This window comes from Cygnus atratus, chromosome 2 (genome assembly GCF_013377495.2).
Source record: "Cygnus atratus isolate AKBS03 ecotype Queensland, Australia chromosome 2, CAtr_DNAZoo_HiC_assembly, whole genome shotgun sequence".
Lineage (NCBI taxonomy): Eukaryota > Metazoa > Chordata > Aves > Anseriformes > Anatidae > Cygnus > Cygnus atratus.
In genome coordinates this window covers 35,551,464-35,579,169 of record NC_066363.1, presented here as the reverse complement: position 1 = coordinate 35,579,169, position 27,706 = coordinate 35,551,464, and the positions used below count along the sequence as shown (strand labels likewise).

The window sequence follows — 27,706 nt, the reverse complement described above, 5'->3', positions numbered from 1 at the left end:
ATCAACGAGTATAGGAAACTTTACTTGACATTAAAGACTTTTTTCTCTATATCATATAAATTTAAGCCTGAGAAATATAACTTCTGTATATGCTTGTCAAATAACACCGTAGTACAGAGTTATATAGTATAGATTAGTTAATTGAATATTTGATTGCTAGATGTATTTACGTAGAGAACTATTTATATTTTCTATGTAGATTTTAATTGCCACCACATTTATTTTAGCAAAACATCTTATTGATAAGGTTTATAAAATGTCATGTTGAATGCTTAAACTATTTAAATAACTAAGAGCTATTACAGGTTAAGAGGACAAACAAAATTAATTTAGTTACAGTGAATTCACGTAAATCTTTACAGTGTTTATATACACGAATGGTCTTGTGTGCATGCACACATATTTAGGCAAGCAGTCGCTAGTGCACATTCCTGTGAACCTACAAGACAACCATGGAATCAACTTCAACAACATGACTTGTTTTGTCTCTTTGAGGTATGAATTTACGTTCTGTCCAATAGTTGCAACTACTTTTTTTGGGGGGAGGGAGGAGGATAGAGGAGGGAGGGTTTTTTTTTTGTTAATTAGCTAAATAATCAGACGAGCCTGTAGAAACATTAAGCCCCAGAAGCTTTCCTTTATGTTGTTGAGGCCTACTAAAAACAGTATCTTAAAATACTTTATTCTATCTTTAAATGTTTAAGTACGGGTTTAGGTAAGATGCCTATTGCCTGAATTTTGTGGGCCAAATTTGAGGCTTTATGAACATTTTTTTTAGAAGTGGAGCCCAAAGTGCTTTTGTTGAAAGCTATTGTGAAACCTTACCTTCAAAGGTCCTTCTGCTCAGGGATGCAAGTTATGTAATCTCTTGATCAAAAAGTAGAGATAACATTTTAAAAAGTGCCAAATCAAAATTAACGAATTTGTAAGGATCTGTTTTGAAGTCACTTATGAAACCTTGTTCGTTCATCAAATATATTTTTGTTTTCTGAGTTTAATATATTCTGAGCAGTTCACTTAGCATATAGGATGAGACAATTCTAAGAGACTTGATTTCTGAAAACAAATTTCTGAAATAATGAATTTAATTGTAAATGCATAGTAGCTGTGAATGTAAAGACAGGAAAAAAATGAATGACTTTCTGGAAGTGGCTCTGTGTAATTTCTTTTATTCTTCATTATAATTATTGTGTGTATATCCACGATTGAACTTGCTTGTGATGACCTTTATCTTTTTCTCTTGAGAAGAATTACTATTATCAGGTCTTTCTTCATGAGGAAATAAAAAGGTCAGTGCAAAACTCATCCCTTATTTCTATGCAGTGCACATTGCACTTTGGCATATTTGTATTGAATTTTATTAATAATAATTAGATCATTTTGTCAAAGAAATTTTAGTATTCCAAAATTAGACATTCTACATGGCCTTTCCTACTATGTGCTCTTGCTTTTCCTGCTTCTTTCTACCTCCTCTTCTGCCAAGGTTGCTATTGGTGTAGCTGAGATTTTACATACTTCTATTCCTCCTAATTCTTCTGTCAGCCTAGCTAATTTTATTTCTTCTTCTATAGCCCTAAACAGGCAAACTGTTAATTCTTCTGCGTCTATATCTGCCTAAGAAGAAAAAGATAATGTAGAGAATGTGAATTTGTTGCCTTTTTTAGTCGAGATTTTAAGTTATTTATTGCTAGGAACTGAACAACTATGTTGATTTAGCTGTCACTCAGAACATGACTGAAGGTTGCTTATTTGCAAGGGGAGCTTCAAGCAGGCACTCCAAGCAGGAAGCTGAGTTCATGAAATCGTAATATATTCATAATTAAACCCAGGAATTGCCTGTATCTCTGTGGATTGTTCACTTGTCCTAATGAGTATATTCTGTTCTGTCATTCAGGTGACTGAGCATGCTTTTCCTCCCATTGTGATACTTTGCTCTTGAAGCCTGAAGGGCCTTGTGAAGCCCTTGAAACAGCAGCTCTCATACTAACCAACAACCTTTGCATTTGGCAAAGGAACAAAATTTATGGGCTCTGAAGAGGATATAATCTTCATACAAATCGGTTGTGACTGCAGAATGGGGCACAGACAGGAAAGCAAGGGGGCTGGGGCACTTGGTACTGAAGAAAGGAAAGAGAATAAGAAAGAGGGAAGGCACTTACATATATTCAGGTCTCAACAAGTAGGGAAGGTAAGTTAAGCAAAGCATGCTCCCACATTTCCTGAAAAATTTGTAAAATTACAGTAGAGTGAGAAGATCCAACTGTTTGTGTTGAGACAAAAATAAGATTTAACACTGCATTATGCAGCAACTGTAGATGACCTTGCCAATAATGCTCATTTTTTTTTCTCTTGTGTGAGAGCAACTGTTTTTCCTCCAAGGAGAGAGATGTGGTTTTTTATCACTTAATCGTCATACTTTTTACCCTAAAACATTATAGTAAATATTTTCTACTAGTCAGTGAATAATAATATAGTATCTTCCTGCTTTTAAGAACATGTTTTTATAATCTGTTGCCATAGTATATTTCATATTGATGGGTATGTATAAGATAATATAGGAGAAATGCGGTGTCTTTTTCACATGTATTTAGAAAGAGATCCCTCCCCCAGATTGTTCAATTTGATTATTTCTCTCTACTACTGCACTCTGTGAGTATTCTTCATGGCAATAGTTATATGATTCAAACAGCATTTTTCTACAGTAGACTAAGGAATTGTAACCTGAAGTGTGCTTTGTGTTTATCCCTACTGGGACTGGGATTTTTTTTGGTTTATTTAACTCTTTAGTGTAGCAAATGTTATGACTCCAAAATGCTTTTGTTAAGAAGAAAATGTTGTATCTGCTTTTTGGTTTTGATTAAGCCAAACCATAAAATATGCTTAGGTTCATTGACTGGTGTCCCAGGAAGGTTGTTTAAAGAGAGAGAATGTTTTGCAGAAAATCTAGAAGTGATATTCCAGGACTCTAGTATCACTTCCTCTCCTTCTCACCGTCTTTTCCTCCAGCATTTATCCTGAGATAGTTTATTACAAAGTCTACTTTGTGAGTAATAGTGGTATACACGAGCACCTTTTTAAGATACAAGAAGTGCAACTGAGAAAAAACAAAAACAACAAACAAAACAAAACAAACAAAAAAAAACAGATTCCTCAAGGAAATCAGTAAAATTTACATCTGGTGTCTTAGCAAAATCTGGACAGAATATTTCTGTTCTGTAAAGTCACTAGCTTCAGCAGTCTCATACACGAGACATCAAAATACACAAATCCTTATAAACTGCAATTGAATGGCTTAGATTTTCAGAGGGTTTTATGGAGTACTAAAAGAAGTCAAATGTCTCCTAAAAACTTGATCCAACTTTCAGAGTTGGATCAACTTTTCAGGACTTAGCAATTTCCAGAGGTCTCTTCTATCCCAAATTATTTCATGAATCTACCTTCACCTTACACAGCCAGTGGTATTTATTTGAGGCCATTATGGGGTCAGTACAACATCAATTGTAATGACAAAGTTCTGTTACTGCCTACTGGTAGTACAGAGTGGTGCATGTACTCAACCTTGCCAACTCTGGAATTTAAATAACAGTTGTTTTCAAAGAACTGATTAAAACTTGCACAAAAAGAATCAGTTGGAGGCCTGTCCTATTTATCTGGTAGTGTATTTGAATGAAACCTTTTGCATCCGTGCTGGAATCAGTCTTGGATCACGTGTGTTGGAAGGAATTAGGGCTGGGAATTGGCGTGGGTTCTGTCCTCAACTGAAAGTAAAGCAGCTCAGTACACAAAATACTTTTATTTAAAATGTATGGAGATCTCTTTCTGTTTTCTGTTTGAATACTATTCTATATTGGCTGTTTCCCATGATATTTCTGAGCACAGTGGTGAAGATTTCCTCAGATGCAAGTTCTGCTTCCACTTCCACTTTGATGTCACCTCCTCTACAGTCCCAGTGTTTAACCTGTGTCTGTGTAGCCCATTTCTGTCTCCGTCTTCACTGCTATGGGAATCAGTTTTTTCACTCAAGCTTATCATGCAGGAATATGGCTTCACTGTGAGCCATTGGTAACTATCTGATCCATAGAAGTAGGGTTAATGTAAGAACTGTCATCTCTTCTCTCACGCCAAGAAATTTTTAGGTTTAGAGTCTCCTCTAAATAGCAGCCAACTTGTTTCCCACTTCTGTCATCCTCCTGGAGGCATTGTCATCCCCAAACCAAGCACCCTAATACAGTCAGATGAAGCTGTACTGTTACTTATTTTAAAAAAGTTGTCTGTTGTCCTCACTCTGCTGCACCCAAGATCCTGCACTGTGGCTACTTGAGTATACAAGAGCACCTTTTTAAGTTAAGAAGTGCAATTGGAAAAAAAATGCAGTAATTCTCAGGGAAGTCAGCTAGTGTATGGGTATGTACAGGTGTGCATACAGTGGGAATACTGCAGATGCCTCCAACTCCCGAGGCTGGGCAGCATCATCCTCTGGAATGCTAAGTGAGGCAGCATGCTGGCCCTGCACAGAACAGGGTGTTAATTCTTATACCTTTGACTCCAGATGGTCTCTAGCCCTCACAACTAATGCTAGCAGGTGTCAGTTTGACCAAACTAAGAAAAAAGATTTTATATACTTAAATTTTGTGTCCTTATCGTTCCTTGTTTGGAATTGCTTAAATGTTCCTTGTCAATAATCTTGTTCGTAAGAAGCTAGTTCTCGCTGTTTTTCAAAATTACATAGCTGGATTGATTTATGTTTCTTATTAGGATAATAATCCATCTGTTACAGGGTTAAGTCAATTCATAAAATTATAAATCTGGGAGACAAAAGGTCTCAGCTCTTTCCCACAGTAAGCATTTATTCATGTTTGAAATTTCTTGTTTACATTCGTACAGTCATTATTTGGTAGGGAAAAAAGTAGTGTGGGGGAGTAATACACTTGGTGTTAATAAGCCATTATATCTTTTTTCTTAAGCAGAGTAATACAGAGAGGTGTACTGTTCAGTGGCAGCAGAGTTCTTCATGTACACACCTTTGTGTTTGCATGCGTCTGTCGTCCCTGCTGAGTACAATAGTAAAGGCACTATGATCTTTAAAATGGATTATTTAATAATACAAGCATTTTTTTTTGGGGGGGGAGGTGTTGTCTTACAAGACCTGTTTATATGTTTATAACCTTTTGACATCACAGTGAAATTTCACGTGAAGACATATTAATGCACATTACAAGCATATGATTGCTTGTATCATTATGAAACTGATGAAAAATTATTTCATTGCAGTGGTTTTTATCTTAACTGATCAAAACATCTTCCAGTGATTTTTATAACAATATGTGATTGGAATAACAACTTCACATGTTGTAGAGTTCCGTGCTGCAGCCGAGAGGCATGTAAATACAAGCTGCTTATTTGCAAGAAGCTTCCAGATTTGCAATATGATTGCTATGGAAACCACACAATGAAAACCTTATAACCATCTGTGTGGTTTGGTAGATTTTGCTGCATAGCTGAGCTGTTTTTGTTTACTGTTATTACAGTGTTGAATAGGATATATTAACCCACATGCTGGGATTATCCAAGGTATAAACTAATGCTGTGCAGTGGCAATGTCAGTCTCAGAGATTAGAACACAGTAGAAAACCATTTAATAATGTCATTAAATCAGTATCTAGTATATGAAGATGGTTAAGGAGTGTGTTGGTAGAGGAAACTGCTAAGTTTATGCATATTTATTATGGAGATACCACATTCCAGTGTAGGAATGCAGTGCTTGAGCCAAGCTCTAATCCATTTTATATGCAAGTGGTCTGATTTTTTTTTCCTTTTAAGAAAGAAATTGGAAGAAAAATCTATTGATTCATGTCAAAAACTCAGCTAGTGTAGTATTCATTGTTCTCTTTTTAAATCATGTGGATGATAGAATCACCTACGATTGGCTGTTTATTTTTCTGTTCTTTCTTCAGACTGCAAAATAAATAATTTATTTTGAACATCTTTCAGGGACTAATTAAAAAAACAACAACTTAATAAATATAATGAGTTTCTTGTTGCATTGTCACTACAAGAATTTTGGAGTTGGTTGCCATTAGGGTCTCTGAGTATGGAACATAACTTGTGCCTTAAGGACCGGATGTTTGGTCTTTGGATCTACATGCAGCTCTGGAAAAGTTCTAGTTTGATTGATGTTGATTACTCTCATTTTGACATAATGAGAAGGTAGAAAAGATTATTTTCTTACTGCAGTGGCAGTGATGGTGTGAAGAAGAGAAACTCTGTGCCAGATAATTTTAAAGGTCTGCTTGATTTCTTTTATGTGGTATCTTAATAATACTGCAAGACTTCTGCTGTGTTCTTTAAATTCTGCTTCTTTTGACTGTATTCCATGTTGCAAGATAAACTTCAGTATGCCGGATCTGACCACAGCTGTAAGTCCCTGGGTAACTGAGACTGCTGTACTTAAAGGACATCTCCTGCATGTAGTCGTTACATCAGGACATAATACCAAAAAACGCTAGTAAGAACTGTAGGTTCTTTTTTTTGCCACTGTAACCCAAACTTACTGCATCTACTGCGCTGTGAGTATGATTACATTAGCAAGTAGTGTTGACCATTTGCAGCCAATTTGTAAAGCGCAGGTTTGTGTTGAGGACCTGATGTCTGCTCTTGCATGTTTCAGAAAAGTTTTCCTATGGAGTCATTTTAGTCTGGCTCATAGACTGAATGCCCATTAGCAGTTGGACTGTGTTCAGTGCGGTTCTGGAGTGCCTCTTCCAGTCTAGTTGCACTTGAAGGGTATCTAGCTTTTCCTCTCTGTGACAACTCTGTAGGGTGAAGCAAAGTGTTTTAAGTGGGGATGGTTGGGATCCAAACTGGTATGCTAAAGTGGACAGCCTTTGTTTGAATTTGGGACCTTTTTAGTTTTCAAAGAAATTTGGTTCAGACATTTTCTCGTCTTCAAATATAGTTATGGTGAACTCTTGCTTCCCTGTAATTAAGCATGTTTTTTCAGGAAGAGGAATGCATATGTACTGTTTGCGTTAAACCACAGTGCAATTTATATATATGCAACTGTATATAATGAAAAATGTTTTCAAACCTCTTCTGCTGTCTTTTCTTCAGTTGAATTGACCTCTACGTAAGCCATTTCTCAGTTTAAGTTGGTCTGATGACCATGACAGTGATAGAGTTAAAATCCACTATACATTCAACACAGAAATTGATATGGGTCTAAAAATTTGTTAATGTGTAAGATCAGCATTTATTTTAATAAATATAAGATACTGTGTTGGGTGAAACTGTGGGAAAACGGAGAATCCTAGACAATGTGACTGGCAATGGGATCATAATACCTGTGAGTGGTGTAGTTGTGGTATGGAAGCCATAGAATGACAGTGCCTCCTAGTGCTCTGGACAGTACATAGGGATGTATTTGTGCCATTTATACTCCAGTTCTAAGTGCTTAAAACAAACAAATGAGTGTACTTGGAAACACGCCACAAGTGGTATGCCAAGTGGGGGAATACATTTAAATGCAGTAAACAGTTTGGAGTGTTTTGTGTTGTACTGCAGCTTCAGATTATCCCACTTTTATTGTGTGTTTTTGTGTGTTTTTATTTTCTCCAGATGGCAAAAACTCTGTGTCTTAGTAGGGCAGAAGTTCAAAGCTCTTTGTACAGTGAATCTCATGATGTAACTGTAATATTTGTACGACTGCGTATATAGGTTAGCAAACAATTATGCATACTTATTTCAACAGGTCTATTCTTGTGCTTTAAACATCTGCTTTAATGTTTGCAGGAACAGTCTTGCGGGTAGATTAAATTTTTACAAGGCTAACAATCCTTTGAACTGTTGATATAAAATTCACTCTTTGTCAAAGTAGATAGGCAAATTACATAAAAGTAGCACAATAAGGAACATTTTAAAAGCTGTGAGTTCTTTACCTCTTGTCTATCATTAATAAACTATCAAAATAAGTTCCTGAAACACGTGCCTTAAAAAGAAGCATGAATATCAGTATGAGATGTGATGAGTAGCAACACCTGCTAATTCAAATATATTAAAAGTCCAATTGTCATTTGCGAAGTGGATTTATCAATATACTATTTCTTTATTCAGCGCAGCATCTTTGTCAGTTGTAGTTTACTATAAAGGCCAAGGTAAATATGTTTCTACTTTCTTATGACCCTAAAGAAAGAATACAACTGAAAAAGAGCTCAGTTTGCTTGCTTTTTTGCCTCAACAAATTGTTGACTGACTTGTGCAGAGCGGATCTTGTGTCCCTGTGCTGACTGGAGTGTGAATTCACTTGTGTGAGGGTGTGGGGATGAGAGAATTCCCCATTTGTATGGGATGAGGAGTATGGAGCACATCTTACGAAATTGCCTGTGGGGATTTTGGAGTGTTCCAAGCCTGCTAGCCAGAAAGCATGCTTTAGAGCTGATCGCTGCCAGGCTTCCTCTTTTCTTCTAAACTTGCGCTACGTTATTTGATACGGTCTGGTTTGCCTAAAACCATGTTCAGCCTCAGTCAGCAGGAGCACTGAATGTGTGGCATCTGTGGTGGCTGTGTTCCCATCACACAGGTGACTAGCTTGTGTGCATCTCAGTGATGGTGCTGAAGATAAGATACCCTCTTCCTTCTTTGCATACGCCTGCGTAGAACTTCTGAATTCTTGTATGGGCTTCGTACGTTTTTACTCCTGAGTCTGCTTTTCTTTATCCTGGCAAGAAATGTACATAGCAGAAGAGGACCCTCGTTCTAATTGTTTTGGAATGACTGAACAACAGCAGAACTGCAGCTCTATATTACCATATTCAGAGCAGAGTGCAAAGGGAAACAGATGTTCACAACTGAGATTTCGAAAGAAAGCTTTTGGAGTGTTTGGGTGGGTGGGGAAAACCACAGAAATAACAACGCTCCAACTTCTGTACAAATGCAAAATAGTAAACAGGGCTTATGATCTGGAAATGTGTAGAGTGTGGCTTTCAGACTGATGTGGGCTGTAATTCCTGTCAGCTGAGGTATCCCTTCAGAATTTCATTTGCAGTTATGTGTTTTGCAGAAGAAAGTGCTCCTCCAAAGGCTGAAGTGCCAAGAAAATGGAGCCAGGAGAAAGTTACCACTGTTTCAGGTAATTAAAATCTTTCTTCTCTATTTTGCATATGTACTTTCTTTTTACCTTCATTTTTTCTCTCTTCCCTTTGCTGTTTTAAAATAATGTTTTTGTAGCTCTCTAAGGCTGTCTTTTTCACCTGGGTATTTGATGGCAGCAAAACTGCTTAGCACCACTTAGGATGCATGAAAACCACTTGAGAAGGATTTATAAAGTAAGCCAATTTATACAAGGTATTCCTTCCTGAATTACTTTGTAATGACTCAATTAGCTTTCATTTCTGCACAAAGGAGATTTAGTTGCATAAATTAGCTTATCATCATTGAGGAAGTGTCACTGCTAAAGGACAGTTTATAGATACAACATGCAGTTGCTGTCAAACCTATAAGAATGTAATATAGACATCTGTGTATACTTTGTGCTTGAGCAGAACAGACTTCTGCCATTCAGAGACTAACAGGGGACAACAAGTTGCCCAAGGGACTGGCAATGTAGACGTCTCTGAAAAGGTCAACTTGACACAGGCTCTGACAATCGACCCAAAGCTCTGTCTTCTTTGATAAAAATCAGATAAACTTAAGACCACTAATTGATCTGCAGCCTGTTTAAATGTTGGCCATGCATATCTTCATTGCATATGATTACCACAGAAAGCAAATGAATTGGCTAAGAAATGCCAGAGTCCAGTGACAGCAGCATAAAAATTGGAAAAGGACACAAATGCCCAGAAAGGCTGTGAAGGATATTCGCTCAGCTTTAGCTTGGCAAACTGCCCCTGTGCTAATTATCTCTGAGACTGGAAAAATAACTGCACACACCATGTCCAGTCACATGACCAGACAACTTTTCTTGACAGAAATGTATTTCCAGTTATGCTTAAAAACAAAATATATATGTGCTTCAAGGGCACAGACCTTTAGATAAACTAGTGGTGATTTGACACAGCAAGCAGGGAAGACTTGCTTCTTATCAGACCTTACACCTTTTTGAGATCTGCTGCATTGTAACCGTGACCTGCATTGACATGCAATCTGGCTCACCTTCCCCCATCGTACATAATACACATCATTCTTTCAGGGCTGTCAAGGAAAGGGTGGGCAAAAAGAGTTCCTTTAGGAAGTAGCTCTGCAGTGTTCTTCCTGTTGCAACATGTGGAGAGGAAACAGAGGCCTGATTTCCTGACCTGTACAGGAAAGCAGGAACAGGTTGCTGCAAAGAGTTTTGGGTTGCTTTTCTTGGAAAGGAAACAAGAGCCAAGTCATCAAATGCTGTTAGCATTGTGCTTTGCTAAAAACATGTGTAAGACAGCATGACTCATTACAGCCTTAGCATTTAATACTCATTTAGACATTACCGTAATTATAAGAGTGTGTTGTCATAATCGAGCATGGGGTCAATCCAATTACAAAGCTGACAGCATTTTTTCACTAATATATTATCTTGAAGTTTTAAATGATCATAGTTTTAAGGAATCCAAACCTTTGCACCTTCATTTCTGAAAAGTTTCAACTGCCATGAGAATAGCTTTGTCTGTCTTGCTAGCGTTTGTAGTAATTTCCTGGACAATAACTCTTCTCCCCCACTATCAAATTAATTTCAAGCAATAATTTTACTGATCTTAAAACAGTTAACACTGAAAATTTGTTAGACTTTTAGGGCTGAGCTGACATAAGTATCTGTGATTGGCGTCGCATCATAAATATCTAATCTGATTTAAGAATATTTCATGTTTTTCCATACAAACAGTACATACATTCACAGAAAATATTTTGCAAATTGTGAGCTCAGCCTAATAAGTACAAAACACCTTTCTTATTTTTTAATCTTTTCTTGTCCTAACCCATCTCTACTTCAAATAATGTTCAGACTTGAGTTCTTTTAACCTTTCAGTCTTGATTGTTGACTGTTGCTGCTGGATAGCTTTTACATTAATTACTAGTGGCGTAATTATTTAAAAATACCAAAGCATGTAAGAGTTTCAGTTATATAATAGGACTTACCATGTCTTTTTTGCTACTGCTACCTATCCATTGAGGCTGACTATTTCAGTCAACATCATGTTCTGTGCTGTTTTAGGGTAAATGCCTATGTAACCAAGGAACAACAGAAGAAAGGAAATTAGAAAGATTATACTGAACAGATTGGGATAGACTGGTGGTCAAGTCCAAATAAATACTCTACCAATTATTTAGCCCTTATTTTATATTTTTTTTCTAGTATATGGGATAAGGGCAAATAAGTAGATAGAGGCACTCTGTGCAGTTTAGGACACAGTTTAGGACATCATCAGAACAAACAATTTTGTTCATTAACAGGGTATGTCTCGTCTTAGCATTGAGATCAACACTGAGTTTGTGTTGAATAGTCTAAGTCGCTTGTATAAGACAAGAGTCATTTTGGTAGCATTAATTTTAAACTTTACCTGTCTCTCCATCTCTAAGCTTTCAGTATGGTAAATGTTAAGAACATCAATTGCAAAAAAGAACACAGTAATACGCAATAATTTTCCAGTTCACCTCTTTCAAATGTTAAATAGCATAAAATAGCCCAGACCATGACTAGTAACTGTTGAATATAATACTATAAACTTTTTGAAGAATCTGATCAAAAGTCAAGGAATGTGAGTAAGAACTGCAAGCTGCTTAATGATCACATTAATACATTGGGCGCTGAACCACAGGAGTGAAATGAAAATGTACCTGTGTGTTCCTTCATTCACAAGGAAGCTGCAAGCAGGTAGTGTGGAACTGGTAGCTATAAGTCACTACCATAGCACAGTTTGTTAATTTGGATACCATCACTGTTAAAATGAAAGATCAATGAAAGTCAGGCACAGCTGTATTCATTCTAATTTTTCAGTAGTGCATTTCCATGCTTAGGTTGTAATTCCAGATTTTGTTTTGGTCAGTGTAGTTTTTCTGCCAAGTTTGTGCTCAGAAATGGCAAGTGCCAAAATTGGCACGAGGGAGGGGGCAGGAAAGGGACAGCCTGCCGTTAAATTGGCTTAGGCTGCAGTGGGACAGCACACTTGAAACCTCATAAAATATGGACTCTTAATCTGTTTTTCCATTTTTTTTCTTCTGTCTATTGTGGCTGTTAGAATGTTCTTACACATTTGTTTTTCCTTGAGTAATCCATTGGCATTCTTAAGTTTTAACCATTTTACAACATTTGAAGTCTGTGCTTGAGAGATATACTTATCAGATTTTTACCTGAACTGTTCACCTTTCTTTCTTCAAGCCTGCATTGTTAGATGCCACTATTTTTCAGTCAAATAAGCAGTCTGAGCCTACCATCAGGAAGGCTGGCAGCCACTGCTGTTTGATCTGTCAAATAAACTCTGAAGTGTTTTCATCGGGATATTGGACAAAAGTGTCTGTTGTTTCTATTACTGTTACTGGAAAAACAGAGATGGCAGAAGAAAACCCTGAGGAATTCTTTGTAGAAGAGTTTTGGAAACTGTTGGATAGTTGTTCATCCAGATAACTGTCCAGGAATGAAAGAACTATTTCCTGGAGAAACAACCTATCCAAGATCCCGCTCAGCCATTTCTTGTGGTTGCTAATACGAAAAGCAATGGGTAGGTAAAAACAAACTGCCTTGTACCATCTACTCCACGTTTTAAAAATAATTCTGTTTTGTCATATCTTGTTCATATTTGTGGTCTACGTGACCATGCCTTCCAAATACAACAGATTTTTGTTTAGCAATTATGCCATGATGTTTTTTTTAAGGCACAAAACGTTTCACAGTGCATGCGAATAAAGTATGATTGTGACAAAGTAATTCCAACAAATCAATGCCTTTTGCATTTGAACTCTAATTGGCATGTAAGTTCTTCATGGTAAATCTACCAGCTGTTTTCATGTAGCTCATTTGTTTATGAAGGTCCACACAATTTCATTACTATATATGTACCAAATTTCTTCAGATAGGTCCCCGAGTTTTATTTAACCAGTTCTTCAGATGCAATCAAATTAAATTTGGCAGGGTCATCTCTGACCAAAAGAATGGCTGAAGCAAGAAAGAATGGGCTTGTGTTTTACAGAGTTTTTTGCAGCTTTTTTGTTGTTGTTGTTGTACCTCTGTGTTTGTGAAGCACTGTGAATCATTTTATGAAGTGTTTTGTCCTTTAGATGTGTAGACTTTGAAGTTGTATTTACGCTTGGTGTTCATGTCTGTGTAGTTGCTTAGAGAATTTAGAGGAACTTGTGCTGATGGGTATTAGAAGGGATTTCCACTTTGGAATTAACACTTGTTTGAAGACCAGCATAGCTGATCACAAACGCACACTGGCACTTCTTTCCCCACCCTTCCACCCCTTTTATTCCCCTTTCTGTTCCCGTGGTATATACCAGTTGCTCCAAGAAATGTTTTTCAGAGAAACGTGACTTTTGATATGAGCAACTCCTGGTCTTAATTTCATTTCACTTCGAACTAACCAAGCCGTGGTTAGTCTTTGGACAACATTTTCAGTGTAGCAATAAGCTTATTTAAAAATGCATCTTTTCCAGTGTTGCCATGTTATCAGTTGAGTCGCTTTCCCACTTCATGGCTTAATGAAATGCTCATGATGAGCATGTAGGGAGAGATGTATGTCGCTCAATGTGGGTTCTCTTCTGTTGCTGATGTTCCCTGTGCAACTCCCATTAGTGTTACTAGGAGTTACTTCAGGCATGTAAAACGCGAGAAGAGACCTCAGAGTGATAAATATCAATGTGAAAAATCATGACTCATTTTAGTGCAACTCTGAAGAAGTGAAAGTACTGATTAACGTATTTAAAACCCAAATCAATAAGACTATTGCTGAAAGATTTGAAAGGCTGGAATATACTGAAGTAGCTCTTCAGTTTTTTCTCATATGGGCTTATATTATCTTGTATGAGATAGAGCTGGGAACTGTGATCAATGCTGAACCAAAAGGCTGAGGAGATACTCTGATTTAATATTTATTACAAATTGATTTGCTGCTAACCAGTGTTACCATTTTTAAGTGTCTAATACTAAAGTGGTGAATAATGAGATGACAAATAAGAAGGGCCAAAATTTGGAGGTCCAACATTTCATATAATTCTGTCTTTCTCTTGATTTTATTCTGTCTACACATTTTTACAGTAACAAAATCTCTTATTTCTGAATAGTCAGTAGTCTTTACTCTATGTATAAATTGCTACTTTTGGTGTGATGACAGAAGAATTTGTGCACTGATAGTCAGAACGCCCTCTAGTGCTATATAGTAAATGGTAGATACTAATCACCAGTTTATGGAAAATTAAATGGTGGCTAACTTGCACAGTGGCTCTAAAGGCAAGGTTGTGAATGTTTAGCCATCAAAACAAGATAGCACATAACACAGACTGAAATGGATAAATTGGAAACAAGCTCTTCTGGCTCATCTAGAGAGTATTAAAATTAAAATCAAAGTATTTGTCAAAATGGGGAAAAATACAAGTTGAATACTACTTTATATAGCGTGACACTTCATCTCACTTGTTACTTGCTATTTTTCAGGATTTTTTCAGTAATAAAGTGAACCAATCATGATTAAATTGTAAACTATAAATAATGGTGTAGAATGCTAACGACATGCAAATGTAACTGGTATATGTTGGAATAACCAGCAAGCCTGCTGTTCCAGGGTCATATAACAAAACTAAGATGACAGCCTTGATCCAGCCAGTTCAGTGATATTTATGTTATCAGAATTAGAAGATAGCTTCCCAGTGATGTAAATTATTAGTACATATACATTCTGTCTGGTTAGTGTATACATAATGTAACTGGTCATCTTAGTGGTATTGCTTACATTCTTCTTGCATTAACTCATCACACTCGATTCTCATGGAATTAAAAACAGGAAATAGTTTGCAGTGTAACAGAAGCTCCCAGTGTATTTAACCATGTGTAAGTGCTGTGTTTCAGTAGACGCACTCTGTATTGTAAGTGTATGACAAAGCATTTATTACTGTGTTATTGCCATATTACAGAGCAAAGAGTGCTAAATAATCAATCAGTTAATGGTCTGTATGGCAGCTTGAACACAGCACATCCATTGTGCTTATGCTGTTAGAAGGATGAGTTTATGGCTGGAGTGTAGTTGCATGTTTAGCCAGAGCTTAATGTCCTAAACTGGAGCTGACACAAATATTTTTAAAATGCAGCTTCAGCAACAGTTTCAAAGTTCTCCAATATTTCAGAAGGAACAATCCAAGATTATCTAAAAGGTTCTCAGAGAAGTTATTTAGTTTAGTTGGAACAGAAGAGGGAGGGGAAGCATATCACAAAATACTTACTTTGGCTTCCTTTCACAGATTGTTATTAATTATACTCTAGCATTTTTATCAGTTTCAAGTTGAGATACAACCCTGGCTTGCTGGAAATACATTAGTAGAGGAAAACTAGCTGTTTTAAGTTGCAGCTGTAAAATGCTTTGAAAACCTGCAGCTACATGTCTTCAGTGATACAACTGTTGCCAGTGAAGGGCTCACCTATTAAACTTGTTTTCCACTTGCATTTGTGGTATGAAGGAGCTGTTTCTACCGAGAGGATTAAGAAATGTGCACTAATTAATTGCTTTGTAGTACCTTAAGGTTTAAAGAGCAATGTTAGTCCCTCAATTTTTATCTTTTGTAATTGGATATAATTTTCTTTGCAGATGGCAAAAATACCGATTATGCCAATTTCTACCAAGGTTTGTGGGACTGCACCGGAGATGTACCTGACGAGTTGTCATTTAAACGTGGTGATGTTATCTACATTCTCAGCAAGGTACAGCATGCTACTGAGGCTAAAGAGTTGTAAAAAGAGAGAAGCACAGAAGGGCACATTCCCACAGTCCTATGGGGGGAAATTGGCACTCCCTTTCAGATCCTTTGTTTGCAATCAGATATTCACTGCAATTAATTATTTTGTCAAATGAACTATAATCACATTTAAAACATAGCCATGTAACAGGAATTAACTTAAAAGCATGTTTATTTACTTGTTAAATCTTGGCTACCATTTGTTAACTAATTTAACAGGAGACAATGTGCTTTCTGCTTGTAAAAGTTAACCTTGTAGAATTTTAAATTATCTTGCATGTTATGTTTTTGGTTTCCTGTTCTATATTTCTGACTGTGCTGATTCTGACTTTTTGGGCAACTTGCTAGAGGTTTTTTTTTTTTTTTTTTTTTTTTTTTCTGAACTGTGTTTTCATCTTTGTATGTGTATTGCAGTTGTTCTGACAGCTCAGATTCCAAATTTGTTTGCTCTGACAGATTTGGGCAATTTTTAATTTACTACTTTCCTGTTTGCAAAGCAAATGATGAATATAATTCCTCTCATCTGAGGTGATGATAAGCAGTACAAGCATGAAATTTAATTTTACTTTAATGTTTCTGATTTTTGTTATTTTTCCCTTAAAAACAAACAAAAAATCTCTCATAAACTATGTATCTCATGGTCCATTGAAGTGTTCTTCTGAACAATTAATCAAAGGAAATTTCTCTTTTCCCCACATATTAGAAAAAAGTTGATCTTTTTTAGTTTTCACTTAAAAAGCACCTTTTAATACATATCTCAGATGTAATTGCCATGCAGTATAATTTATGCTAAAGATGTTGTAATACACATGTAGCTGCATGAAAGCTAAAGCCATCTGTTTGTGTTAGTTTCAAACTCTTCAGTTTTGTCACAGTTGCTTTAAATCTTCTGTGATACCTTTAGATGCAGTGTTTTAGGGATAATAAACGTACAGCTTCTGTTTAAATAAATTTAAGATTTATAGGTAGAAAGATAGTCCCATATAAAAATATAGAAGATATATTACTAATGTAATGTGAACATGTATGTCTTTTGAAGCATTTCATTGTCACTTAAACTAATAACTGAATTACATCACTAAAGGCAGTCTTCAGTTGGGCAGGCTTTCATACAGTTATACAGCACTAAAGAATGGTACTAATTATTTAGTCGTCCCCCCCCCCCCCCCAAAAAAAAAAAAAAAAAAAGGAAAAAAAGCCCACAAGCAGATTGCACTGCACGTTTGCCTTCTGAGAATTGTACTTTCTGGTACGTTACAGGGACTAATAAAATCTTAATCTTCAACTTGTAGGTGAAAAACTCATTTGCTTTCCCTCAAACAGTGAGGAATTTAATTTAAAAAATGGAGCAGAATAGAAAAACAGCAGCTTAAGGTGTCATCTGTATATCAACTGTCTTGTGACCATACCTTGATTAATATGTAATCAGTCCTTGAAACAGGCCTGCTGCAGCTCCAGATATATAGAGCCTTTCTGTTTGGGAATGATTTTTACTCCAAAATAGAGCCCAGAAAATTCAGCCCTGTTTCACTTAAAGATTGTTGCAGCTTTTTCAGAAGAATAAGTGTTGGCCGCTACTGTCAGCTCTGAATTTAGGGTCCTTGGAGGGGAAAGTGCCAGGGAATTATCCATCTTAACCTTCCACTTGGTTCAGTTTCAAGGACTGATCATTTACAGGCTCTTTGTCTGGTAAGTGAAAATACAACCAAAGGAAAAGTGAGCCTAACCATCCTGAAGTGGGTCAAGACTTTTCGTCAAGAAATATTTCTTAATCCACTACTTTAGTACTTGGATTTTGTGGCAGTTGGCAGGAATCCTCAGCAATTTTTTTATTTTTTCACACCATCTAGTGGTTGAAAATGAGAGATGCAGGTACTGACAGGAGGTGATGTGTATAGATCCAAAATGGTGTCATAAATTCAGCTTCAGCTTGAACCCAGCTATGGCTTTATTGCCTTTCTATCATATGTCAGCTAGGTGTGAACATTACTCTTGAAGAAATCTCATTTTGCTTATGAGGAAGTAAGTATGGGTATAGTAGTATTGTAGTAGGAAGGGTGAGGCTTTAACAAACTGTTGAGCATATTTGTGCAACACGTAATAGTTCTCCGTTTTACAGTGAAATAAAAATGGTATAGCTTGTTCTAATGAGTGTGATAAAATAGATTTTTATCTTCCAGCAGTAGTTATGCCAAAGCGATGTATTTTACTGCTTTTTAACTGTTTTTTTCACATGCTTTTAGAGAAATTAGAGGAAAGTGACTATGTTGTTTCCAAGAAATGAGATCATTAGTACAACTGAAGTAATTATGAACCAGTTTTGAAAACATGGGCATTGATATAATTTAAATAAAGCAAGAGGAGCAATACGTTACATGTAACTTGTAACTTAGGTGAACGTAGAAGCAAGGTTTGTTTGGCAACATTTATTTACTAAAATAGCTAAACATTATGCAAAGGCAAATACTTCATAATTTACTTTAAATTGAGCATCAAAAGTCAGTGTTAATGCAATGAGCATGCTTATACACTGGTAATACAAATACCTATGCATGACTAGAGTTATTACTGTACCAAAGTGAGTTTTCCTTGTTCAGAAGATGCGTTTAAAAACTATTTTAGCTGTTATCTAAACATTTGTCTATTGTGGCTTTCCCATGGCAGCTGTCCAACGGGCTCTTTATTAAAAAACAATATATTTTTTATCTTTTTTTGTTGCCTTTGAGAGTTTCCTTCAAATGTTGAGCCCTTAATTTGAGAAGAAACAAGAGAACTGTTGCAGTAGTATATAGTAGCTTAAAACAAACAAAAATCCTCTAACTTTTCAAATAAATAGATCAAAGTATCTGTACATTTATCATTTGAATTTATTCCCGAATATTCAAGTGGCTTTTATAACTTACACTATGAATCATGAACTTTCAGAAATTTATACACCCCCCTTTCACTATGCAGTAGAAATCATTTTATAGCTCTACTCATTGAGGGACTCATTAATAGGGTTTCTTAGTTAATATTGACTATTAGAAGTGCAATACTTGGGCAGCCTGTTTTCTAAAATGATGGTTGCTCTTAATTCCTACTCATTTATGGTCTTGCCTTTGCTTTCAAACCCACATGACAAATGGGAATACAATCCATGATGTAACAATTCTTTTTATAAATCTTCCATAGCTCTTATTCAGGAAATCAATTTCCAGTAACAAAGCCATGTGAGTGTTGGTGGCCATATTTTTTAACGTTTGGTGTGCACAATTTACCTAAGTGCAGCAGTTGCAGTATTTATTTGTTTTATGTGCATATTTCATGTTGGGAAACCCCATAGTTTCATGAGCCAGATGCAAATACTAATGGAAATTTATTTAGACATTAGCAGGCACCCGCTTAGCAGAATTACTGACATTTCTTAACTTTTAACCTAATTTAATTCCCACCACATTTATATTTGCAGTAAAGCGACAAATAATACTTGAAAATCAGAAATTGTATCTCAAACTGGAATACTCCTTCACTGTTATTATTTGAGTATGTGCTAATGTGATATAATGCTACTCACTCTGGTATTTATGATTCATGGAAATCTCATTTATGACTTGACTTTCATGGAAAATTCTAGAGCAAAAGTTTGAGTATGAACTTGGCATCTAGATTACCCTTTATTCAGTGGTTGTATACTTCCAATGTGGGAGATTTTTGTTCTTTCAACACAACAAATGTCTGTTGAAATGCTCAAGCCATACATACAAAACCTTTATTTTTTGCTTAGTGAAAAGACAAAGAAATCTCAGAAATATAGCTCGGATTACCGCTTATGAAATAGAGTACAGCTTAACAGTGCAGCTGTTTCATAGTGAGTGTGAACATTTTGTACATTATGTGCATAATCATCATAAAGTATTTTTATTCAGTATTTTTTCCCCAGAAAAGATGTCAAAGGCATACTAAAATCCCACGTGTTTTTTGTCAGGCCATTGTCTGACTGTTCATATGCAGAGGTGTATTTAATGATAATTTTGCTTTTCATGATCATACTGCCTACATCTATGTTAGCAAACAGGGTGTACCAACAGGAGCAGATTCGCAGAGTTAAACACTTTGTGCTGAGGCCCCCGTGTCCACACCGTACATCCCAAAAGGATGTACAGTTTTTGTCAGGATAGGTCTGGTCTGGTTTTGTGGAATGAGTCTAGCTTAGTGGTTGGAGCACATGAAAGTGCATCTTCTGGTTTAGTTCATCTGCAAGAAATTCAGTTTGTGTGCTCTGAGACTGCTTTGCAAAGTGAGCCAAGGTGGGGAGTACTGGGAAATCTGCCTCAGTGGGACACTTCTGATGAAAACTAAGATGCAAATGTGGATGCACTTACTGAGATGTAAATTTCCTTCTGCCTTTTTCTGGTGTATCCTGACAGAAAAATAGACTAGATACATGACTAAGAGAAGAGTGAAGGCCTTTTGGTGGGAGGTTAGTTAAGACAGACTAAAGCAAAGTGACTCTCACTCTGTTGGTTTGCATACCAATAATATGTAAACATTTACCTACGTGATTAAAAAATATGTTGGTGTCATGTCATGGGAGAGAAAATAAAATGGCCTTTCTATCAGTGCCAGTTTTGGTTCACAAGTCAGTCAGCTTATTCTGATCAAAAGCTTTCAAATTGGTGTCTATTTTGTCTCATGACATTGTAGGAAATAAAACCTAATAACACTACCATACAGTAAATCTGAGGCTTATATTCTTAAAGATGACTATTTTATTGCTGTCTTAAAACAACTCTACCTGTGAAGAAGTCTCATTCAGTTATCTAAAACATTTGTCATTTTCTGCTTTTTAGCGAAAATGCTGTTCTGTGCCAAAAATACTCCCTTGTTGATAGTGTATCATTCAGCAATTACACCAAAGGAAGTTCTAAAATTTTTTAGCTGGCTTCTATCTTCTGGATGAATTAGAGGTGTTTTAAAATATTATCTTGCCAAAATTGCCCCCTAGGATATTCTTTGAAAAAAATATTCTCCTTATTTCCCACACTTCTTTAGATCAATAGGAGAGGCTACTTAATTTAACCCCAAACAAGGCAATAAATACATTTTGCTTTTCAGTTTTAAGGCTTGCAGATCTTCAGTCTGTAAGTTAATATTACTTACAATGCCATGGGAGAGGGTGGGAGAAAAATCTTGAGTTCACATGCTTCAGCTGCGTGTTTTTTGAATACAAGTCCATTGTTTTCTTCTAGGCATCGAAACACAATGATGATTTTCAGCAACCCCCCCTTTTTTTTTTAACAAGAAAAAACCCAAACAAACAACAACAACATACCATATGTATTGAACAATAGGGACTAATTGTACAAGGACCAGATCTTCTCAACTTTTCCTGAAGTCAGTAGAAGTTAATATGGTGCAAAGCATCTGGGGGTCCTCATTTACTCAGAGGGTCTGTTTCTAAAGGTAAGAAGAGAGACTGCTACGTAAATCCTCGTGCATATCAAAAATCTCTCTTCTTTCATATCAAAATCCTCTCCTCTAGAGTTAAAAAAAAAAAAATAAATCCAAAACTTAAAAAAGAATAAATCTTGGGTTTAAAAGTTATCCATGAAAATCAGGTAGTGTATTTCTACCTACTGTACTTTCTGCAAATGCAAAAACTTTTAAGGCCAGTATCTCATGGAGACATAGGTGCATACATATCAGAGCAGTGAAATTGGTGGAATGGGATAAGAAGCATCTGCTCGCAGGGTGTTCAGCTGAGAGCCTCTGAGGAGCCTGTAAACCCTGATGGGATTTTTTTTTCTAATGTTGCTGTACAGAGGGTGTATTGCCAGCATGTTAAGTCATAACCTGTTCCTTGTTGCCTCGTGAAATTACTTCGGTTAATAAATTTCTGCTGGAACAAGACAAAACACAAACACGCCACTCTCTTACAGACCGTGAAAACGTAGAAGTGGCTTAGAAAGCATTCGGTTGTCTGTGAGGGTGGTTGTTCTATATTATTTGGCATAATATATTCCACTACGGTGGTGTTTGTATTCCAGGGGTTGTGTTGGCCTTTTCCTCCCCCTCCCCTGCCCAACATTGCCTGCTATGGCAAATGTGCTTGGAGTCACGTGCCGGAGTTGTGGCCACACACTTGTGCATTCTCCTCATTGCAGGGTGGCTGGATTTGGCCCAGCCCCCTCTCCTATCCCTCTGTTTGCCTTGGAGCAATTCATTTTGCAGTTATTGAATTTCTTCAGAGAGTTATTTTCATATAGCGAGCATCACAGCACCTCTGGATCTTGATAGCCTTTCTACATAAGGAGAAAGAAGCTTTGTGTTAGTAATTACCTAACATTGTCAGGAGCTGACTGCAGGCCTCTTTCTAGTGATAACAGAATAACCACATAATGTAGCTTTATAGCACATGATTAATAGAAAATAATTACACATCCTACAAAGGGATGCAATATTTCTTATAAATTGACTACAATGGTTTCCTGTAGATTAAAGGACTCTTCATTATTTTATCAGTCCTTCTGAAGTATAGTCGCTTGTCTATGTTAGCAGTGATGTTAAGAGCTGCATGCGGTGAGGGATATCAGATGGTAGACCCAGAGGTACCTGAGATCTTAAGCTGATGCTTGCAAAAGCTCCTAAGAATTAAAATAAAACTCCTAACTGACTTCAGATTCTTCTGCATTTTAATCATTATTTCCTGCAAATGTGGGCTTTAGATTTTATTCTACATATCTCGAGCAGTGGTAATAGACATACAGACCTCACACCAACAGTAAATTAATTATATTGTAATGAAGGAGTTTATCATCGATACCATTGATAGAAACAATATATCAGTTTGGATTTTATATGGGACTGCAAGAAAAGGAGTGGGGGACTGCTCTGTCTGACTAGGAAGCGCTCTTTCATGGTACTGAAGACAGAAAGGAGTGGCTAGGAGTTTAGAGAAAAACGTCTGTGCTTTAATTAGTTTAAAAGGGACTGCTATGCAATTATTCCAAAACCTGAGATTAAGGTTTTATATTCTTTGTAACCAGGTATCTGTATTATCTTTTTGTTCAGACTTCTATAGACTGCAGATGGTTTAATTGGGATTCATGTTGCTCTTGAGGCCCATTCAAAGAATAGTAATGATAGAGTAAAAGCTTCTGTGTTGGAATATTGTCTGTATAGTATAATGGTTGCACTGAATCCTTAAATTAGTTTACTAGTCTGTTACATCAACATTCATTTCATCTTCTCACTTAGCTTTGTGCCAGAGCAGTAAGTGGTGTATTAGTAAGTAGCAAAAAACCAAAGTTTTCAAAACAGTGACACGCTCTTAATTTTAATTTGAGGTATCTGAATTGTTTCTTTAAAAACAATTATTTCTAAGTTCATGTAGTGTTGCTAAGTGGAACATTTTCAATGGATAATATAGTCCACAGGCTCTTTCTGTGCCATTTGTCATATGCAATTTAATGACCACTTAACTAAGCGACTTCCCTCATTTCATGTATTGTTTGTTTTTTTGGCTGATGTCTAGCAAAACTTGCTTAATCACTTTTGTCAGGCTCTTCATGACTTCCATGTAACAGCTTAAAATCTTTTGTTTCTTTCTCCTGGAGAGATTTATTGCCAAGATTCCAGGAGTATACGTGAGCGCTGCTCCTTTCAGCAGTTTCCCACTTTAGTCTCGAAATACAGTTTGTATATTTAACCAGTGTACTGTGAGATAAAATAGAAATTTTAAACAGGCTGATCTGGAACATTATAAACTTCAGTGTCAGGGTATTATTCAACCTTTAAGGATTTGGGGTGTAACATGTGCCCCATGGGAAAGGTTATGAGGAGTTCTTAACTTCTGTTTAGAGTTTTCTCGCTGGTGAGTCAGGCTCAGGTACCTCTCAACTTTCAGACCAGACTCATCCCCACAAGTCCATACTGCAGTGGAAAGTGGAATTGCTTTTGCAGCTTTCCAGTTTGTGAGTTTGCATCATAAATGAAGGTTTTTCTGCTGGTTTTTTTTTTTTTTTTTTTTTTTTTTTTTTTTTTTTTTTTTTTAACATGGGCTTTCTTTAAGGCACACTTACTGCAGTATTTTATGGATAGTAGGATGGAACCTTTTAAATCACCAACTTCTGTTTGCACTGTGAAGGAAGCAAACGTTTAATTTAAGACTTGTGCTTAGCTCTTCACAAAAAGAAAATCAAGTGTGTGTGTGTCTGCCTGCCTGCATGTTCTTAGGGAAAAAAAAAAAAAAAGCCTGGGCCAACATGAAAGTGAGCCATCAACAAGGCTTCATCGCAGTTACGCACAGGGAGAGCTGAGTACACTAAGCACCTCATAGGACCCTAGAGAACTCTCCACCAGGCCAGATATGCCAGCAGCAAATCATTATAGCTCGGGCTGTAATGAAACTCCATTAACCCTTAAGCTCCACTTGACTATTTATATCCGAAAAACTTATCTACAGTCAAAATAATAGCTTATAGTGTCATCTCAGTAGGACCATTAATTCAGAAATCCTACAGCTTTTTGCTTTTCTCATCAGAAGAGCAGCGTAGCAGGAAGCAGATGTTGCTTATCAGAGATATCTGTGTATTTTGTATTTTCCATGTTTGTTCCAAAGTAATTTCTATCTTACTAATCATTCCATTTTTGAATGGGGTCTCTGTTTTAATAATGCTTCATTTGTAACTCAATATGTGTGTGTGCAATTTCAGCTGTTACAATTTATTGAACTGCTGTTAGGATTGATCTTAAAATATTTACCTCATAGGAAAAAAATTAAATTTGGATCCCACAATACTCTTACTTGGTATTGCTTTTGGAAGATATTATTTCTTTAAACTATTATAATTCATTTTGTTTCATATTTATCTCACTAAGCCTAAACAAATTTCAAACAAAAGTACATTAGTCATCTGTCAGACATATGAGATCTGCCGTAGAATTTTCTGCAGGCCTAAAGCAATAGTAGACTTTGTCTGTAGAAGGAGATTGTGTATTAGATCTATAGTATTCCCTTCACATTTGAGTAAATTATTATTTAAAATAAGTTCACTATAAGTTTTTTAAAGTTTAGCCTTGCGATACTGAAAGAATCCCAGCTGATTCCTGTATGTCAACATCGTGATATTAGATATCAGTTACAAAGACAAGATTTTTATATATGTGACGAATACAGGATGGAGAGGTCAGCTATTTTTAGTATGTGTTATAGAGAATTGTGGCCATAATTAAGAAATTTTCTTGAGCATGCCTTTTTAAGATTTAACTTTTATCCTTGCCTAACTCTGTATGTGAATGCCTCCAACAAAAAGATATAATGTTTTAATTTTCAGTTGAAATGATAATAACTGTATATAAGAGAGAGCATCCATAAGGAGTTGCATACAAAACTCTATTGCATTTATATCAGACTAAAGGTTAATATTGCATATTGTTTTCAATTAGGAGTACAATAGATTTGGCTGGTGGGTAGGAGAAATGAAGGGAACCATTGGCTTGGTGCCTAAAGCCTACATAATGGAGATGTATGATATTTGAGAGGCCTGGGTAAGTACATTTTAATCCAATCTTCTGTAATGGCTTATATGTTCCCTTGTTCTCTGTTTCATAAGTATTTCTTTCCTGGAACCTTTGTAGGAGTCCTGTTAACATAAAGATTATGGCAAAATATATTGAAGGTTCAATTAAAGCACTTCTGGGATTCTGTATGAAATATTAAGCCACAGTGTACAAAAGATGATGTATTTTATAACTACAGTTCTCTTCCAGATATTTATTTATATATATGTGTATGTATATTTGGTAAAACAAAGTTGGTGTGCTTTCTAGTTAGTTTTGCTACTTCAGTAATATGTATGTATCTGTGCAGAAATCTATGGAAGGGGATAAGTATTTGGACTGAGTTTTATACGTATGCTTTAGTGTTTTTTTTGTTAATGATATGCTTTCAACTTCATTTTCTCTAATCAGGAGAAATCTGCACTTGAAATCAAGAGTGGTGTGCAGCTGCAGTTTACAGACCCGACCTCTGGAAGAAGATTCTGCCGTACACATTTTGTGGTTTCAGTGAACGTAGTCAGATCATTGCCTTGTATATATTAAACATTAAAAACTGTGATTGATCATAATTCCACAGAAATGTTCTTCTTAGTCACTTTTTATAGAATTGTAACGCTAGGAAATTAAATAGATGGTAATTAACATATGGGGCACAAGCAGTCAAACAGTGCCTGTTGCTCTTTTCTTAAGCATATTAGCAGCACTCTGTATTGCTATACGTTTGTGTTCTTTCAGGGAATTTGGCTGTGTTTACCTGTTACTCAGATTTAAAAAAATTAAGCTGGACTTCAAAAGTAGAAAATTATTGCACAGTTAATACATGCATTAATTGTTTAATGCAGTAGTTCACTGTACATTTTTCTGCAGTTTTTATGAAAATCAAAGGAAATTTGTGTGCTATTTTAAGTCTTCAAAGTATTCCGCTTCCAAATGTGTTTTTTGTTTGGTTGTTTTTTGGTTTTGTTTTCTTTTTAGTTTCAGTCAATGATTTATTTTTCTTCTATATTTAGCTTTGTTAATGTTAATGACTGTTACGGTACTACGAAATGAAGGCTTGGCTCTTTTGCTGATGTAAATCTGTCTACGTGGGGTAATACTGTGCTGATAGCATTGTGACTTGGAGGTATGAATTATGTGAAAATTTGGCAAAGATAATATATTAAAGACAACAGTTTTTGGTAAGCCAACATGAGATAAAAAGCAGATGAATGATTTTGTGAGTGGTAGTGGTGAAATACTAATTTTTTTATCTGCACCTTGCTTGTACTTTTCACAGAGTAAAATCCACATACCCTGTTGTGTGCAATTTCTGATGCAAGTTGTTCAACAGACATCTTCCGCTCTGAGTTAAAAAGGGCTGTGCCTGCATTCTTAGTGTCAGGACTTTGTGGCTAAAAGCATCAGTTGAAACATTTAAAAAAAAAAAAAAGTAGATAAATATTTTCACTTGTGAACAAGGAGTTGGACAAGGTGGAGTTAATTAAATCAATCATTTTGGAGATGTGTTCGACTAGTAGCATGGAAGATCAGCTTTTCTGAATCCTCCCCCAGCCTTGATTTGTGAGCCCCTTAATCTGCCAAGGAGGCAGGTCAGGCCAGTCTGAGGCTTGCTGAGCCTGTGCAGGTCCCCCTGTAGCTGCTTGTGCTGTTTACGCTTCAGGCGGGCCCTGGGAACACTGTGGGTTAAAGGGTAACGTTAGCCTAAACTCAGGGCTAGGTCCTTTTAATAAGCTCAGGTGCTGTGCTTGTTTTAGGTCATTTCTGGTACTTCCTAGTACACTGGATCCTAATAGGAATCAAGGTACAGAGTTTTGTTGCAATTTTCTTAAAAAAGAGGTAGTCATTGCAGTTGATTCTGCACGTTGTCAGTGACGCATTCAAATGATAGATTAGAGTCTTCAGCTCTTGTGCTACTTTAATTTATCAAGTCTACTTGGGGCTTGTGCACATAACGCGAGGGCCTTAATGCCACAGCCATAAAAGCCCCTTTTCCCTTGCTACCACCTAACACCTCCGCGCCCCGAGGTGCCTTTCCTCTCCTCCCGGCGCCCCAAATTCCCCTACCACCTAGCCTTTGGGGGTGAATCCTCCTTCATGGGCCGAGGCGAGAACGGTCCGTGGGCAGGTGCGCTTGGAAAAGGCAAAATGGGGCTGGCGGGGGGGCGGCGGCGGCGGCTGCGCGCATCCCTGCGCCGCGCATCCCCGCGCATCCCTGCGCTGCGCGCCCGCGGCGGCAGGTGGCAGCAGATTTTCG

At 36.6% G+C, this 27,706-nt stretch overlaps 1 protein-coding gene across 2 annotated transcripts in view; it reads left to right on the top strand.

The window, feature by feature from the left end:
- The window catches only part of SKAP2 (src kinase associated phosphoprotein 2), a 114,770-nt gene extending 88,131 nt beyond the window's left edge, over positions 1-26,639 (top strand). For both annotated transcript variants that reach the window (XM_035556472.2, XM_035556473.2), the window contains 4 exons: positions 9,056-9,124; positions 15,762-15,874; positions 25,339-25,440; positions 25,864-26,639. In XM_035556472.2, the coding sequence (XP_035412365.1) occupies positions 9,056-9,124; positions 15,762-15,874; positions 25,339-25,431 (275 nt within the window). In that variant the 3' untranslated portion in view covers positions 25,432-25,440; positions 25,864-26,639. The remainder of the gene's footprint in view (positions 1-9,055; positions 9,125-15,761; positions 15,875-25,338; positions 25,441-25,863) is intronic.
- The last annotated feature ends 1,067 nt before the right edge of the window (positions 26,640-27,706 follow it).